We start from the raw sequence: 18057 nt of genomic DNA on the forward strand, positions 1-18057 counted from the left end.
TCAGCTGTGGGAGAAGCGAAGCACAAACATCCGTGCCTCGATTTGGGTGCCTCGCCCACAAAATAGCTTTCTGGAAAGACTCTTTTGATTGCTTTCTTTGGTCGAGGTATCGAAGTTTTTGAGTTTGATGTAGTTAGGTTTCACTCAGTGGTGTGCAATCCATTTTGGGACGGTGAGGAAAAGCGGCGGTGAAAATAACTGACAGCCTGCTAAAATTGAGCTGTTCGCTCTCTGAGCTGAATGTAGTGATGGATGAACTTCAGGAGCTTTTAGCGTTAAGCAGAACAGGTTGTTAAGACTACCCCAAAGCTTCTCAGGTAATTCATAAACATTCATTAGGTAGCTAAAAACAAAAGACAGCACTTCTAAATCAAATGGTATTCCATCATCAGTCATGCGCTGCTGGAATATGGCACTTTCACAAGCCGTACATTGGACTAATTAGGGGTAAAGTCTTTAGAGATAATCAAAAAGAAATGACAGCCTCTATGGATCTGCGTGTGCGTGTGCGTGTGCGTGTGCGTGTGCGTGTGTGTGTGTGTGTGTGTGTGTGTGTTTTGCGGTGTGTCCACATTCAGTTTAAGTTGACACAGATGGGGAAGGGAGTAACTGGCCGAAAGCAAGCGCACGGTAAAAAAAGAGGGGGAAAGGGATGGAGATGTGTTTGTGGATACATGACTGACTGGTTTATACCCAGGGCACCTTAAGGTGGCAAACACTGCCTGGGTACGGGCGAGAGAGATGAGAAGATAATTTTGAGAGCAGTAAGGATCTCTAACAGCTGCAGCAGGTGATATTAAACATGGTTTAATACAGTATGCATGTGGGAAATAGTGTGTGTGCGTGTGTGCATTTTTCTTATCTTTGGGTCAACATAATAGGATTGTTTTGGATGCTTATCCAAAACAATTCACCTCAAGATATTCCCTCCCACAAATACAATGGATGTCCAAAATGCTTACTCACAATCCAATTAACTTCTCTTGGCTCAAACAATACTATGTGCTAGCTGAGAGTGGTGTGTGTGTGTGTGTGTGTGTGTGTGTGTGTGTGTGTGTGTGTGTGTGTGTGTGTGTGTGTGTGTGTGTGTGTGTGTGTGTGTGTGTGTGTGTGTGTGTGTGTGTGTGTGTGTGTGTGTGTGTGTTGGGGCAGTGGGTGGGTCTGGGTAATTAATGCTTCCCAGGATATAACATAATTTGCTCTAATTGGTGTTTGCTGTTCAGTAACTACTTAGTGATAATCAAATAAATGTTAATGGCCTGCTCGGAGAATGGACTTTCAGGAAGCCTCTCAGGAAATATTCTCAGTTTAGGGATGATTTATATGGTTTTGGCAGGTATTCCAGTCTCCTCTTCCTTAGCACTCATTCTGACCCACTCGTCTGCCAATTTCCACGCAGGGAATCTGCTTTGAATTTTATCCCAAGAGAAGAACATGATTGCATTTTCACTTTGGCCACAGATTACTTGTAGCTTTTTATAACCTAAATTTATTTCATGACTAAGAGAAAACATGCAACCGTCTAGAAACAGAGCATTGCTCCAGCTTTTAAAACCATGTGTGTGTTCAAACTTGAACACGTTATTTACCCGTGGTGTTTCAGATGACAGTCAATCTGCAGGAATTCAGACTTGAAAGGAGAAAGTGTAGCTGCTTTCTTGTATCTTTCCCCAAATCCTCCTCAGCCTGAGTAGAGAGACTACTTTTCGCTAGCCCTGCATTTTACTGACACGCTCAGACTGGGATTTTTTTCCCCTCCTCTCATCAGCTTCAGCTTACATGTCATGCTGAATACCAGAGCTTGTTACTCAGTCCCTGTGAGATGAAGACTCATGGTAATGCCCATTGATTTTGTGTGTAGGCAAAGAAAAACTTGCACGCAGGCAAAGAAAAACTTGCACGCACACACACACACATACAAGAAAGCTCTTAAAATCCTCAGAGTGCTATCCTGTTTGTTTTCATTATGGAAGTGATGTTGGCCTTTGCAGACATTGTTGATCTTTTGTTGTATCTGTAAAAACAGAAGTGTCAAGGTAGATACCACCTTTTACTTTTTCCCCACATTATGTAGTTTGAATCTGGCTGTTGGTTCTTCGAAGAATTATCCGTGGCCCCCCCGACCTACTCTACTACTCTCTACTTTTGGAGCTGTGAAGGATTGAGACAACTGGCAGAGGCTTTCTGGAGGAATTTCCTGCTGGAATGGATCGTTGAGGGACTGTGCTCCTCTGTTCATGTGTATTAGTGCCCTCCATCATGAATGCGCTTTGTGACATTTTAGGGTGGTTGGGTGTGGTAATAATAATCCACAGAATTCTTTCATTCCCATGTTGAAATGCCTCATTTTTATGGAAGGTTGCCTGGTTAGGATGTTCAGTATGTAAACATTTTGGGAACTTTTTTGGAACAGGTGGTTGGCCTTAAAAGAATTCTGTTCAAGGTATTTATGTAGACAAATGTACTGCAAAAAGCTGCAGGAGAGAAACACAGTATGCAGTGTCAACATACTCTGCCACATTTTGAAGCTTATTGTTCTAAACATCCCCAAGCTTGCACATTTTGACATCTAATCGCTGTTGACCCAAGAATACCCTTGATGTTTGTATATGTTCTGCATAATTCATAGTTCATATTCTGTGCAAAGCCTGTCATGAATTGCGCATCCTGTGAAGGATTGCCTCAGACTTGTGCTATTGAAAGCGGTTAATCCTCTGTGGATGGATATGTAAATATGACCAAGTGTGGCTCTGTGTTGCTCCTGATTGTTGAGGATAAACCGATGTGCGTTTTGTTTGTTGTGTGTGACAGTGTGGGAGAGAGGGAAGAGACAAACCACAAGCATAAAGACCTGTCCCATCCTTCAAGCATATATAATCTCCTTAGTGAACACACGCCACATACATTGCATAAATGAAAACAACAGTATTATCCCAGTATATGAACCTACAGTAAATACACATAACTTGAGGTTGCTGCACCATCAAAATCCACTTTTTAAATCATTCTTTTCTGTGTATTTGCATTACTCTTTTTCACCTCATGCCACACATATGAGAGTAAATACATGTTGGTTGGCATAGTATTATGTAGGGTTCTTTGAGCTAAAGCGATACACAGTCCTAAGTCAGGTCCATTGAGTTCTTAGCTTGGTGAAGGAATTTGTTTTTAAAGGAATTTGTGGTTATTTTATGCCTTCTCGTTCTCTTTCCCATCCTCTCTCACTTCTTGACTTTACTGGACAAGACATCAGTACAACTACTTATACTCATCCTTCATTTTATTGTAGGAGGCCAGGCGCCAAATGAATTTCAGCCCTTTTAGAGGAAGTTACTCCGTCTGCTGAGACACCTTGCTTGCCTTAATGACACTCCCTTCAAACCAGCCCCAATCCTCTTTCTTCGCACAGTCCATGTTCTCTGCATTTAGCTTACATCCATCAGTACCCTCGAAGCTGGTCTGATGAATGAAACCCTCCATGGTTGTCGTTTCCATGTTGACCAAGTGACCCGGAAGTACATTGGCCTAAATACCTGTAATGTAAAACGTGTGAATTATTATTTTTAAAAGAAAAATATGTAAATTTTCCTAATAACACTGACTAAAATAATCATTTTATTCTCCGAAAGATGTTGCTGTGAAAAAATAATCCTTCTGATGTTACAGTAAGCTGTTCTGTAATGTCTCAAAAACTGCAGTGAAGTCTATTTTCTGATTATTCTGAGTGAATGAAATGCAATTGAAAAGCGGTTGAGTCATCAAACATTTAGTCTTTTGAAATCAGAAAGCTGCCATTTGGTAGCACTTCTTAATGAAAGCCACCAGTGAATATGCTTATCGAGTAACAAGCACAACACTTATTTTGAAAGGGAAAAGGATTCACTAAAATGCAGCTTTGTGAAAATGAAAAAATACTCAGTGATACTAATAAGATTTCCAGTTTTATTCATACGTTTTCAGTGTGCTCACGACTCAGGGGAGCCCGTTAAGATGATTGTAGGGAAGGGATCCCAAAAGCCCAGATATAATTCTGCAGCATTGCATCAGGTCTTTAAAGTGATTTCAAGCCTTTAAACACCGTGCTCTATGGAGCCATATGCTCAGGGGAAACAAGGGAATATGTCACACCAGTCAATTAAGGCAAGCAGAGAAAAGAAAAAAGAAACAAATTGCAGCTATTTCAGAAATAGTTTTAAAATGAATGTAGAGCAGAGTAAACACTGAGACAAAGGAAGTGAGATTCAGCCTACATATCTGCAACCTGGGGAATTATTTGATACATAACACAATCCTACATGTTGACCAGGCATTTGGGATTTTCTGAAAATCCTGACCACATTACTGAACACTTTTAGCCAAATGGACTTCACACTGACTCTTCACATCCCAGACACTTCTTCCGTTTACTTAACGATATATAAGTTGAGATTTGACATTCACTCTACAGTTTAGTCTGATCTGAGAAGCAGAAGCCGGACCAATCAGGGTGTTGAGAGGATGGCACGACTTGCTGCGTTTTGCAAAACCTGCACCTTATAAACAACAATTAAAAGCCTCCTCTCGTTTATTTTTTTGCTGGTTGTTAATTCACTTGGATGTTTGCGCTTCACTGAGCATAATGACGTATGTGCAGAGTTGGACACTAAAAGGATGTTTTCACATCCAGCTGCTGAAAAAGGGAAAGTTTCTCTGTGTTCATTTTAAATCTGTGGACATAGGAGCAGGATTTTGCAACGTCACAACTAGTTTGGAGCCAATCAAGGTCCAGTATGCAACTTACACAAATGTGATTTGTAAACTTGACACCAGCAGGAGACATCCTGTGTTTGTTAGTTAACATTTTTAAATTAAACAATATTTGTGAAAAACCCATATTAGACACAAATTATTATTCAAAGTATTTGAATGGCTTAAAACATGTCTTTAAGCTCATGGTAAGTTGTATACTGTATTTATTTATATAGAGAAGAGGAATTTGACATTTAGTTAATTATGACAACATTTCACACAAATGTCTAATAGGATACTATAATGAAGTGATGACATTTTACTGATTGGCGGAGGCATACGACCACAAGGCAGTCATTTTATGTTTTTATATCTTACTATAAAAAAGAGTCATCTATTGGAAATAACGTCTCTACCAAGCAAAGTGCTTGCTGAACCTTTCCACACTAAAACGAGCAGAGAGAAAGTGTGGGCAGGGATTGTTATAAAACTCATGTTTGCTTAATGTGTCTTTTATTGTATGTGCACTAATCCCCCTCTGGGCATTAAAGGGTTTTTCAATCACTGACAATTATTATTTTGATCAGAGCTTTTCATTTTCATATTTTCAGTTTGAAGTTGAGCTCCTGTTTTTGTCCCTGATCCCCAACTTGTCAATAGTCATATAGTATTTTGTGTGATATATTTCTAGCAGTATATCCAGTATAGTCTGCATACACAGCGGGTAGTTAGATAGCAGCAGGGCTTTGCAGATCCATAAGCTGGGGTCTGATCCCTGACATCTACAGACACGGACTCCCAGCCATCTGGCCGGATGAGACAGTTGGATAGGCACATGACTCTCGAACGTGACTCAACATGACTTCACACACGTGCACATACTCACAGACACAATTTACACTAGTTCAGATGGTTTCTGTCATCTATCTCAAGGGTTGCCGGAGAGCTCTGGTGGATAGTGACTTAGCATGCAGCTATGCAGCTTCCCTCAAAGCTACACATTTAGATTCCAAATTTAAGGTCTCTGTTTTTGCCTGCAGGTTTTATTATGGACAGAAGCTCAGACAGAATGAGTGAAGGAACTGGAGATAATTGGGAAAGAAGAAATAAGTGAGATGTGTCTTTATATAAAGCCTTAAGCTAGCTTAACCTGGAGATGTAAATGTCACATTTAATATGATTGATCGTCACAGTGTGCACAGGCATGGTGAAAGCATGGTCAATATTTGTCTTACAAATGCACAAGTATGAGCTTAAAGAATTAATTTTAAAATGAATAGACCTCAAGAGATGCTTGTTTTGCGGTTGTTGTCGGTGGTGGTGGTCACACAATTACACTATCTCCGAGCTAGTTAGCTTAAGCTCACTGTTGCTGTTTTAACCTGCAGTATAATAAGGGCACATTCATTTAGAACTGCAAAGAAACCTGGACGTTTAAGGTGTCCAGATATACTATGCCATTACTAAAAGCTAATCCACACTTGCAGCCAGTCAGAATTGAGAATTCTCAGTGGCCATCTATGAAGGACCAATCCCTATCAGCATGTAGTGGATGGTGCATTTCCTTCATGATGGTCCTAAATGTAAAAGCATATACTGTAATTTCAATTAAACATATCTTTAATACACATCATTAATGAAACTGTATGACTCCTGAGGCCACCCGACTCTGATAAAAGATCAATCAATAGATATTTGCACCTCTACACTTACACATACTGAATACTTCAAGCAGCAGAACACTGATAATCTTGTTCAGTCTTCATATCATTTCCACACTCTCTCCCAGCTCATGAGTATCTAATAACTTTGAAATTGAAGCACTGACTTAGACCATCATCCATCTTGTTTAACTCAAGACTTTTCCCCATGATAATATCGCCCATACTGCTTCCCACACATGCAGATAACTTGCCTTTCCCTCCTGTCGGCGCTTCACCCTGTGCGTTGAAAATAGCTGAGGCTAGAACACAACTTGTGTAACATTGATTTAAAATTCAGTCTTGACAGCTACCTTGGGGCCCTGGGCTGATTCTTAGATCTCTCTCCTGTACCGATGCTGGAGGAAGCATAGAGGACAATAAAGAGCAATCAGCAGACACAGAGTCAGGAATACACACAAAATGTATATACTCTCACAGTATGTTGCTGTTTGCAGATGTAAACACAAGCATTTACAAACACACACACACACACACACACACATACATACACACACACACACACACACACACAGCCTGCACAGTCTTTGCCTCTGCTCTCTCTGATACTTCTGCACAGACAAGCACCCTCTGACACAAATCACCAGGTTTTATCTCACAATCTTTCATCCCGTTCTCCTTCCTTCCACCTGTCTGTCACCTTGAGGTGTTGTGAGTACTCTACAAGGTGCCATTTACCCAAGAGTCTCCTGAATATACTGTATCACACTAATCACTTGCTTTTCCCCAAAACCCTTGCACACAAAAAAAGACACTCAGCGGACTATTCCACCATAGTGTTCCTTTTCTTGTGTCAAGAGGGAGGGAAAATGATGTATATTTTGGTGAAATTTGTTTTCTAAACATTAATGGTGGGAAACATTGGTTACACACACACACACACACACACACACACACACAGGATAGAGGGAAACACAGGATAAAGGGCCAGACAAAGACACCTGTCAGTGGGGGGCTAAAATCTGCTGTGGATTATCAATAGATGACAGATCTCCCATGCACCCTGTCTGTCTGTCTGTCTGTCTCTCTCATTGTCTATGTTGCATCAGTAGCAAGATGCCATCACAGCAGTAGGTTAGTGGGAGCATGTACTTGTTAACACACTATGTGCTAAGTGCCACACCTTCTGTCAGCATGAACATTTCATTCCAAAAGGTGACATAGTAGTGGTTAGCGTGTTGGTTCTCTTTTACTTGGTTTAACTCTGCTGCCCTCTCTCTGTCACAGACATGTATCATCGGTTTGGCTGCGAGATTTTGTGTGTGTGTGTGTGTGTGTGATAGATAGACACAGACACACAAAATGAAAAAAGGAGTGTGTATGCAGAGTCTGGGCCACAGCTGTTGTTGTGTTCCCCCACCCTCCCATCCCTCTAATATAACCCTACACTGTGCACGTCTAAGCTAAAGAGCATTAAAACTGCAGAGTCAGCAGAAACTCCACACAGGCAAGCAGTTCAGCTTCATCACTTCAAAAACACACACACACACACACTCTCTCCTGACGATTCTGCTGAACTACATACATACAACTACAAGTACGTTTGCTGTAGCCTAACCACACTATTTCAGATAAAGAGCCTTTTTATTATCAAGGACACTCACTTATATTGTGTGTGTGTGTACACATAACTGTAAGGGGAAATTATTAGATGTTTTTCATACTGAGTGTGTGCGTATTTGAGTGCGAGTGTTCTTGCATCACATCACAAACCTGCTATTGCCTTACAGTCAAAATCTCTAAGCTTCCTCTCTGACAGGAAATTGCATTTTACATCTTACATCTTGGTGGCCATGGCAACCAAACCCTGTAATGCCTGTCAGTCAGGTTTACGTTACACATTCTCCAAGTGAAATTGGGGAAGAAGAAAAAAATAACCATATATGGTGGAATAGCTTATTATCATTCATTATAGCAACTGACTGAAGTCTGAGGATTCTCAATAGAGAAACAACTTTAGTCTCTCCCTTTTTTTCTGGCTGACTGACTTTCCATGCAGAGTAACTTATTAAAGTACAAGCTGTTGTTGTGAAGATAAAGCTTCCATTTCACATCTCAGTGTTCAAACTTTGAATCTCTTTGTGCCGCTAAACCCTTTTAACAAACCACGATTATTAGCTACCCATGATAAGGTGCCTTGATAAAGGCATATTTGAGCAATAACAAGTGCGCCACAGGCTTGTTAGGTCACCTTTTAAAACCAAGGGCCCTTGCTACCTTTTATTCCACCCCCTCTTTATTTACACAGTAGCTTCTATCCCCTGCCCTGCACCCTGAAAATAAAAACACCATTGGTCACTTCCTCTCTCTCTCTGGGTGAGAAAGAAGGCATCATAAAAGCAGCAATTGAATATGGGTAAATGGCTGCATCCTTGACATGTCATGTTACATGTCATGGGACATGTTAGTTTCTGTTGTCAGTGAAAATTGGAAGAGAACAGGGAGGGAAAATAACCCACCCTATCCAATCCGCTAATGGAGTGGAGAAGGGAAGGAAAGATAAAGCAGGGTGGAGCAGGAGGGGGTATATTAAGTGGCAGCATGTATGAGTACATGTGTGTGAGAGAGGTTTGGCTGACTGTGTGAAAGCACAGCAGGTTAATGTCAGGCGTGCAAGAAAGAGAAAGCAAGAATGTGAATGTGGAACGATAATATCCTGCTGCCAGACTAGCGAGCAGACAGAGAGATAGACACAAAGAGGCTTCTAGCAGTTCCTGACTCAGATCTATGGCTTGGTTGGCAAGGAATCACATCTCCTGGGTGGCTGTCTGTGTGTGTTTGTGTTTGCTGGGAAGAACTGCAGGATGTGAGCAAGAATCTTATCCAGCTTCCCTTCAGCAGCCTTATCCACGTAGGCTCGTGCGTCAGCTTCTGTCCTAGAAAGCGAGATGAGTTTCACCCTGCAGCAGGAGACGGAAATCCAATGAAAGCTGAGGAGCAGAAATGTCTTAGCGTTGAAACACACAGTCATTAAGAGATATTGCTTAGAATTACCATACAGATTTTTTTGTTATGACATTGTTTATAACATAATCCCCTTCTTGATGAGTCGGTACTCAAAAGTGGGAGCTGAAAGATGAAAATGTGAACTTGATGAAATACGATATTCTTTGCTTGTACTATCCCTCTCTTAACAGATCTTTTTCAGTTTAGGGTAGATATAAATATAGAAAATGTACAGGATATTCTTTGTTCTCATCATGTATCTTTTTGTTGCTTTTAACTTAGGTTTATTTATGTAACGATAAAAGAAAATCACATTAAAAAGTAAATGGATGGCATTGACTAAAAAATGTATCCGGCTGGTGTTATGTTTAATGTGTTCTTTACCACTTTCTATCAGGCAGACCCGGGAGCAGGAAACCCCTCCAGACTTCTTCTACTTCTCCGACTTTGAGAGGCACAACGCTGAGATTGCTGCTTTTCACTTGGACAGGTGAGATTTATCATCCTTTTTCCCTAAAAAACCCTGTTGTGCTGAGATTTCTTTGTGACTTATCTGTTTCCTGTCCGAGTGCGTTTCAAATCATCCTTCACAGCCTGTTCCAGGAAGAATGACAGGTCGTACCTGTCCATTTATAAACCGGAGATGTGCCTTAATGAACTTAAACTGTGAAAATTTGAAAGGGATTTGGTACATGAGGGATTAGATAATACACCAAGTGCTGGGATCATCTCCTTGACTTCAGCTGACAAGGTAAAAAAACAAACAACATCTCAACAGAATAGTCAAACGTGATAAGTTTGGGATTCTGGGGGAGGATGATTAATGGTGCGCAGGTCATCATGAGGTCTGCTGAGGGTGTGGTAATTACTTCACACATGCTCACAAACACACACTCTCGCTCTCTGTTAGATGAGGTCAGCAACTACAGGTGTTTGCGTGGGCAGGAAGATAGAGCCAAACAGGAAATCACAGGCACGCCATTTCCACTGGGACGTGGTTTTAGAGCAGGAGCGGGAGTGCCTTTGTTACCTCTAAGAGCAGTTTAGTTTTTGGATTGCGTGCACCATTCAGGGCTGCCAATGAATTATAGACCAGTTGTCTGACCACAGCAGCCTCTGGATACCAGTCTGAGCTATTGCTAGTTTATGGCTTCATATTCAACCAGCAATGCAGAGTTGGAGGCTAAAATGTTCTTTAATTTGATTTCTAATTCTAGACAGTTCTGATAAAATAAACTAAAATATCCTGAAGATTTAAGGGAAAAGGCAGTGTCACTGCTTCCCAGTAATAACTTACAGTATACTATATATATTGGTCTTTTCTACTATATTCATCTGCATCTGTTGTGAACTCCTTGTGACTCAGGGGTGTGTAATAGGCGGAGTGCACACAAAAAGACACTTGAGTATGCCCTTACGGGCAAATACACACACCCACACACACACACACACACACACAGGTGCTCCTTTGTCACCAGGGACCGACATGGCGGTGCAGTTTGCAGCTCCTGAATGCTGTCCTCTGTAGGCTAAAGTTTCGCCAACTCTATTCCACTCAGCCGGACTGTCTGTGTTTGCACCTGCTCCCAGGAGGCTTAGCTTTAGTCCCATACGGTCAGGGTCATTTGGACAGCAAATATACAGTAAGGCAAGCTAAACAAGGGCTGAATAGGTATAGTGTTCTGACATAAGAATGTAAGAAAAGAATGAGAGAGACAGATGGAGACAGAAAGGGAGCACAAGAGTTAGAGGCCATAAAGTGCAGCATTAACACGAGCATCTAAATATAGATAAAGGGTCCAATTGTATTTGTCTTGTGTTTGAGTGTGTGTTGGTGGGACAGGTGGGAGGCAGACAAACACACACACACACACACACACACACACACACACACACCTTTGCCATCCTTGTTTTGTTTGTAAGCGGATGTTGGATATCAATAAATGCTGCTTTTGATGCCAATCACAAACGCAGACAGAAAGCACTGTAAAGATGATGAATTATTAATCTTGTGTGCTGCGATGTTACAGTCAAGTCTTGTGCTGCCAGGTTTGATTGAAAACTGCTGAACATTATTCTTCTGTAAAGAAAAAGTATCCTGATGTCTCACTTTTTCTTTGGGCTATCTTTGTTTAGAGAATAATGGAGATATGTGGAGCACAAGTGTATGCTGTTGTTGTGTTGGCATGCAGTAAGTAAGGTTCAGAAGTCAGAGCATTTCACAAAGACAGGGCAGGTGCTCAGTGTTCATAGCTCTGCTGGTTGGCTGCAGACGCTCTGAAACTCTGCACCACCCCGGGGCACCATGGGAGAATGAGTTGGAGGCTGAAGATGTTTTAGCTGTATCTGTTCAGGGCAAAGTAAAGTTTAAAACATTTTGTAATACAGTTTAAATTTAGACCTGACTTTCCAATTTGTGTCTCTCATTCTTTAGGATCCTTGACTTCCGGAGAGTGCCCCCGGTGGCAGGGCGACTTGTCAACATGACGAGGGAGATCAGGGATATGACACGTGATAAGAAGCTGTGGAGGACCTTCTTTATCTCACCAGGTAGAAACTCTGCCAGCCTCGGCTGCTTGGCACATTACTGCAGCTATTTGGCTGCATGACTCATACTATCTGGACAGAACAACACTGGCTTCGCTTGTAAGACACTACAGCTTTAAGTAAACTGGGTTATGTTCCTGTACTTGAGGGTAGTCTGAGTTTGTATGTCCGGGTCTGCTCTTCAAGGCAGTACAAATAATAAGAATATCCTGTAGCGTGTTGTAAATAAATAAACCATAGCCAAAAGTCACCACAGGGTGGCACTGTAAGTCATCTTATTCTCCAAAGTTCTGCAAAGATGAGACTTACAAAGTGGGTTTTATATATATATACATAAAAAACACCCTATCCAGACACTGTAAATTCTTGAGTGTTTTTTTATGTTGCTAGATTATATTATGTATGACAGTGATTGGAGGAAACTAGTCTCATTCAGAGCATTTAATGCAAAGCAGATCATTTGTCACGTATGAGTAGTTGTCAGGGTGCCTCGAAGAGGATTACAACTGCTCATTGGTGAACATTAAAGCAACAAATGTGGCTGTTTTGTCAATATTGCTAATGTAGAGATTACTTAAGTACAAAGGGAATAAATGAGAAGATACATGGATAAATAAATAGAAATGTTTGAGGGTTTTTCGTGTCTTTGGTCATTATTAAACAATTTACAGAAACAAAATATAAAATTTAAATTAAATGCTGTATGTATTTTGAGCAGCCAGTATGATCTGTAATCACATCATCTCAGTAGGAAGACATGTTAAAGGATGGTCAGGTTCTCTTTGATTGTAATGTATCATCTTTGCTGGCTCAGCACTCTCTTGCCTGCGTCTGTGACCTGTGTTTAACCCTGCACCTGAGATTAAAAAAACCTACCAACCATTCACCATTTTCACTGTGTTCTTCCTCTTCAACACCATATCTGAATCAATGGTCTTTTATTTTCTCTCCTCAGCCAATAACGTCTGCTTCTACGGTGAGTGCTCGTATTACTGCTCCACTGAGCATGCCCTGTGCGGTAAACCGGACCAGATCGAAGGCTCGCTTGCAGCCTTCCTGCCGGACCTGAGCCTGGCCAAACGCAAGACATGGAGAAACCCCTGGAGACGCTCCTACCACAAACGCAAGAAAGCTGAGTAAGGAAACTCAACCCTCAGTCCAGATTTTAACTTTGCTGATTACTGTGACTAAATATACATATAATTATTTTTTATACATGTCTTTTTTTCTGTGTTCTCAGGTGGGAGGTGGACCCAGATTACTGTGACGAGGTTAAGCAGACTCCTCCATATGACCGAGGCACTCGACTGCTGGACGTCATGGATATGACCATATTTGACTTCTTAATGGGTAAGAGTAGATGAAACTGGGTATGACATCACATATCAATATATCGCATTTACAGATGAATAAATGGCATATTTACTTTTTAATTAACTACAGTGTCCTTATCTTTTCTCACCACTTTGCTCTCCAGGTAACATGGATCGACATCATTATGAAACGTTTGAGAAGTTTGGAAATGAGACTTTCATTATTCACCTGGACAACGGAAGAGGGTAAGGACACGTAGCTGCTTTTAAAGTGTCTGTCGTAACGAAAACACTTAAATAAAAATGTCACATCATGCAAATTCTGAGGTATTATTAAATTGATTCATTGAAAACTACCGTATCTGCTCACTTAAAATATAAGAAAAAATAATAAGAAGCTCAGAATGAATGAAGCAATAGGCTGAACAACAAAGTCTAACATAAGTGTTTGTGATCATTCCTGCTTCCATCTTCTGATCTTTATCGCCTCCCTCAAAGGTTTGGAAAACACTCCCATGATGAGCTGTCCATCCTGGTGCCTCTCAGCCAGTGCTGCAGGTCAGACTTTTGGTTGTCTGTGAATTTCTGTCCTTTTAGTCGGGTTTGCGTTTCTTTGTCCTGCCAGCCAGTCAGTCAGTCCTTCCTTCAGCACTTCCTTACACTTTAGACCAGAGCAAGATATCTCAACAACTTCTGGCCGGCTGGCCTTGAAATATAACGTGGAAATCCATCTGAGAATGAGTTGTTATGTATTCATTGACCTGGCTGCTGCTCCATCACCACCATCAGGCCTCATCTACTTAAGAAATCTTAAAGTCTAATGTGAAGATTACCACGAAATGTGTTAAACCCTTCTCTTTTTTTTTTTTCATTTCGGACACACTGAGATTTTTTCTCTTACTACCCTCAGGCTTCTCAACTTGAGTCACAAAATCCTCAACTAATGGGTGTATTGCCATAAAATAAATGCTCCTAAAGGATGTTACCCTTTTGTATTTAACAGCCTCATAGCATTTTGCTTTGCTTTATCCAATAAAGGCAGAAATCTCTTGTATTGTCATCATAGAAAGAATAGATAACAGCAATACTAGAGAGCAGAATTTGATTTAAAATAACCTATTCAATTATCCTTCCCAGGGTGAGGAAATCTTCTTACCTGCGTCTCCAGCTGCTCGCCAAAGAGGAGTACCAGCTGAGCTCCCTGATGGAGGAGTCCCTGCTCCGTGACCGACTGTCCCCGGTCCTCATCCAGCGTCACCTCCAGGCCTTGGACCGCAGGCTCCGGCTGGTGCTGCAGGTCCTGGCAGGCTGCATAGAGAAAGAAGGTTATGTTAATGTTGTGGAGGAAGATGTAGTCGGGGACACATCCACCCACAGGAGCCCCGGCCACAGGTAATGAGAGCGAGACTCAAAGGGTGACAGAAACCACCAGTGACACATGAACAATGGACCAGATCTGTGGCTGTTCGACCAATCGGATTTTACCAAAAAGTCCCACTTCTAAAATCAAGCTGAATTCAGTGAATTCCAAGACTTACCATCATTGCCTCTCTGGAAACTGCTTTTAAGTGTGTTTATATAAAAGGAAGTGTCCACAGATGCTACAAAAGACTGTGCTCACACAGAGGCTTTGTATTTGTTAGATACAGATGTATTTTTGTTGTTTAAGACAGAGAGGAACCACTACTGTGTTCAGATATTGTCCTGCTTGTTTTGAATATGGAGGGTATCTGTTTGTTTTATGTGTTTAATTATATTAATGCATAACCAAATGAGAACATACACTGACTGGGGCAGCATAAGGTCAGACAACAAGCTTTATCAGTTATCACAATGTATGAAAAGGTTGAGAAAGTGTGTGGAAGATACTTTTTGTAAAGCATGTCAGGCCTGGCACAAACAACCTACAACCAAGAAAATAAGATTTTCCAAACAGCGTGTTCTCTTTATCTATCTTTATACGCTTTTTTGTCTTGGCACACACTCAGAACAGACCGATTGAAAATGTTATTTCATTCTTCTGAACAGCATAAATCTGAGTGCAAGTATATTTGACACTGTAGTTCACCTTGCCTTATTCTGATTTTGTATCTCTTTTTTTTACTTTCCCATCTCCCCTGCAAGTCTAGCTTGCACAACATGCAGTACAACAACACAACGCTAAAATAGTATTTTCCAAACCAAAAATAATGCAAAGTGCTGGTCATTTAATTCAAATTCACTACCATACCATTGAAATATTAACAGTTGTCTGCTATTATATCATTTTCCAATTAATACAATGCAAAATGTTAGTTTGTATGTTGTCATTTATGAGATTCCATGTCCAAATGACTATTTATTGGTGTATCAGAAAGAATGAGGGTGGTTTAATAAATTCTAGGTTCTGTTGCTTTATACATTGGGACATACTGTATTTACCTTAGCATTTTGATGCTATTTAAATCGACATTCCTTTGAATAACATGTTTATGTTCACATGACAGGAAAACAACAAAGCTATTTGATTTTTGACATTACGTTGTTGAAGCGGTGCCGTGCAGTTTTGCGTTTCCTCCTAACTGTCCTGAGTACTGGCTGACCTGGTACCTGTGCAATGACAGAATACAGTACTTGAATGTTTTGGGGTTGGCAGTATGGACAGGATTCATAGAGCTCCAAACGGTGTAAAGCCTGAGTGGCTGGACTCAAGTCTGAGAAGTGCTTTGGGGGTGATATAGGGGTTAAAATGCCTCATTCCACTACAGGGAGAATGGGCACTGTTCTTTGATTTTAATATTCTCAGTGTAAATAGCTATAAATAATTTGAAGACCTAACAAGCTGCACCGCACAGTGATTTGCTTCTGTTTTCTGCTATTGCATTGTTACTGTGAAGATCTGTTTACTAAATGATTAAAGTGTGCAATAAAAACAAACGTGAGGACAAATGTCTCTTGTGTAGGTGGCTGTGGACATAGTTTTATGTGTGGGTGGAGGTGAATGTGTCCTGTGACAAGTAACTGGTGAGGATCAACAATACTAAGTCTGGGTTGACTAAAGGGCATTTCACATCTGTCAAACCAATCCTGGCAAGGTGCAGCCTTATATTATGACATGGGAAAACTCTTCATCATGACCCTTTAACTAACTGAACCACATGTAGGCAGCCTCAATCGCACACTGTAGCAATAATAATATTTCACATCTCATACTCGCATCAATTAGTTGAAACCCTTCCGGTTAACCGCAAAAGGTGAGTCGAACCTGCATGCACTCATACACACGTTATTATTTCATCATTGTAGTAGTTAAATATTGAATTTGTCATCCTCTAACCCTAAGTCAATGACTAAAATATGCACTTCTTGCAATTTTAACACAGTTTTACAGTATACGTGTTCATCTCGAGTCTCTCTCTAGATATATACCGTATATATAGATGCACAGTATCTCTATTTCCCCTAATTTCCCTTTCACTTCAAACAATTCAAAGCTTAATTAGTAACTCAGAGTTCACTTTGTCAAAACTCTTCACACAGTCAGCACAACAGAAGTCAATGTGGAGTAGACTGTGGATACCTTTTTATTGCTTTCACACAAAGTGCAATTAATGAGTACATCTTTCAGAAACCATGAATTGACTGAATCACCAGCAAACCTTCCTTTACTGCATTTACAGTCCATTTTGCACATGCTGTGATGTGGATGAGAACTGACTGTAAGATAGCTACAAATATAGACGTACAAGTATGTTTATATTACTTTATAGTATTACTTTAGTTTCATTTTGCACTTGGAATTACTTTCTTGGCAAACAAATAAAGCCTATGATAAAGTGAAATGTGTGTGTGTTTTTTAGCATTTGTAAAAACTGTTTTAGTGAAGGAACAACCAGGCGCTGTCCATGGTACTGAAGAAATACAGCGGCGCTGTCGGTGCCATGGACAGCACCACGGACAGCGCTGCATGCTGTCCATTGTGCTGTGAAATTTGTGTGAATGCGGATTCAGCAGCATTCACAGTATTGCTATTCGTTTCTTTATTATTTTTCTTCTTCCATAAATTTTTTGGTCATCTCTAACTTCTGCATACATTCAGCTACAAAAAACATTCAAATATCAAAATGTTTAGCTGGCTCCTCTTCAACTTTTGTTCTGCTATTCATACTTTTTAAAATATTAAGCTTTTTTCAATAATTTTTTTTTACAATGAAAGTCAATGAGTCAAATCCTTCAAATCCTCATATACTTGTGTATGTATCTCCTTCTGCATACGTCCACCTACAGATGCTATTCAATCTTTAAACCATTCACAAAATATTCAGCTATTCAGGGTTTATTAAGCTGATCAGGGTTCAACCCTCGTTTTAGAAATTCAAACCAAGCTAGTCAACATGGGTATATCCCTGGTCATGACAATTCAGAAATCACCTGGGTCAACCCGGGAGTTGTTCTTGGACATTTGTGCTTGTATTTAAGTTATTTCTACCATTCATACTTTTTTCTTTTTGCATTGGAAGTCAATGGAGCAATCTTCAAATGCTCTTCAGGCTTCTTGCACTTTGAAATGCTACTCCCTACAGACGTTATTCAAACTTCAAACTATTCACAAAACCTTCAGCTATTAGAACATTTTTCAGTTTTTGTGTTGTCACTGTTTAGTGCTTCTTTCAGACTTTTCTGCGTTTATAATGGGTGTGTATTGCGTGACTTAGACTTTTTGTTTGGAGTTTGCATGTTCTTACAGACTTTCTTTGACATGCTATAGTATGACATTTTTATCACTTTTTTCATCATGCTATACAAAAACTTTTTTCGGCATA

At 40.4% G+C, this 18057-nt stretch overlaps 1 protein-coding gene across 1 annotated transcript in view; it reads left to right on the top strand.

The window, feature by feature from the left end:
* fam20ca (FAM20C golgi associated secretory pathway kinase a) overlaps positions 1-16183 on the top strand; it is a 35530-nt gene extending 19347 nt beyond the window's left edge. Inside the window, exons 4-10 of the mRNA XM_039825362.1 lie at positions 9793-9885; positions 11830-11945; positions 12898-13078; positions 13183-13292; positions 13420-13501; positions 13754-13813; positions 14393-16183. Coding sequence (XP_039681296.1) covers positions 9793-9885; positions 11830-11945; positions 12898-13078; positions 13183-13292; positions 13420-13501; positions 13754-13813; positions 14393-14651 — 901 coding nt within the window. The 3' untranslated portion in view covers positions 14652-16183. The remainder of the gene's footprint in view (positions 1-9792; positions 9886-11829; positions 11946-12897; positions 13079-13182; positions 13293-13419; positions 13502-13753; positions 13814-14392) is intronic.
* Positions 16184-18057: the final 1874 nt, after the last annotated feature.

Source organism: Perca fluviatilis, chromosome 15 (assembly GCF_010015445.1).
Source record: "Perca fluviatilis chromosome 15, GENO_Pfluv_1.0, whole genome shotgun sequence".
NCBI classification, from domain to species: domain Eukaryota; kingdom Metazoa; phylum Chordata; class Actinopteri; order Perciformes; family Percidae; genus Perca; species Perca fluviatilis.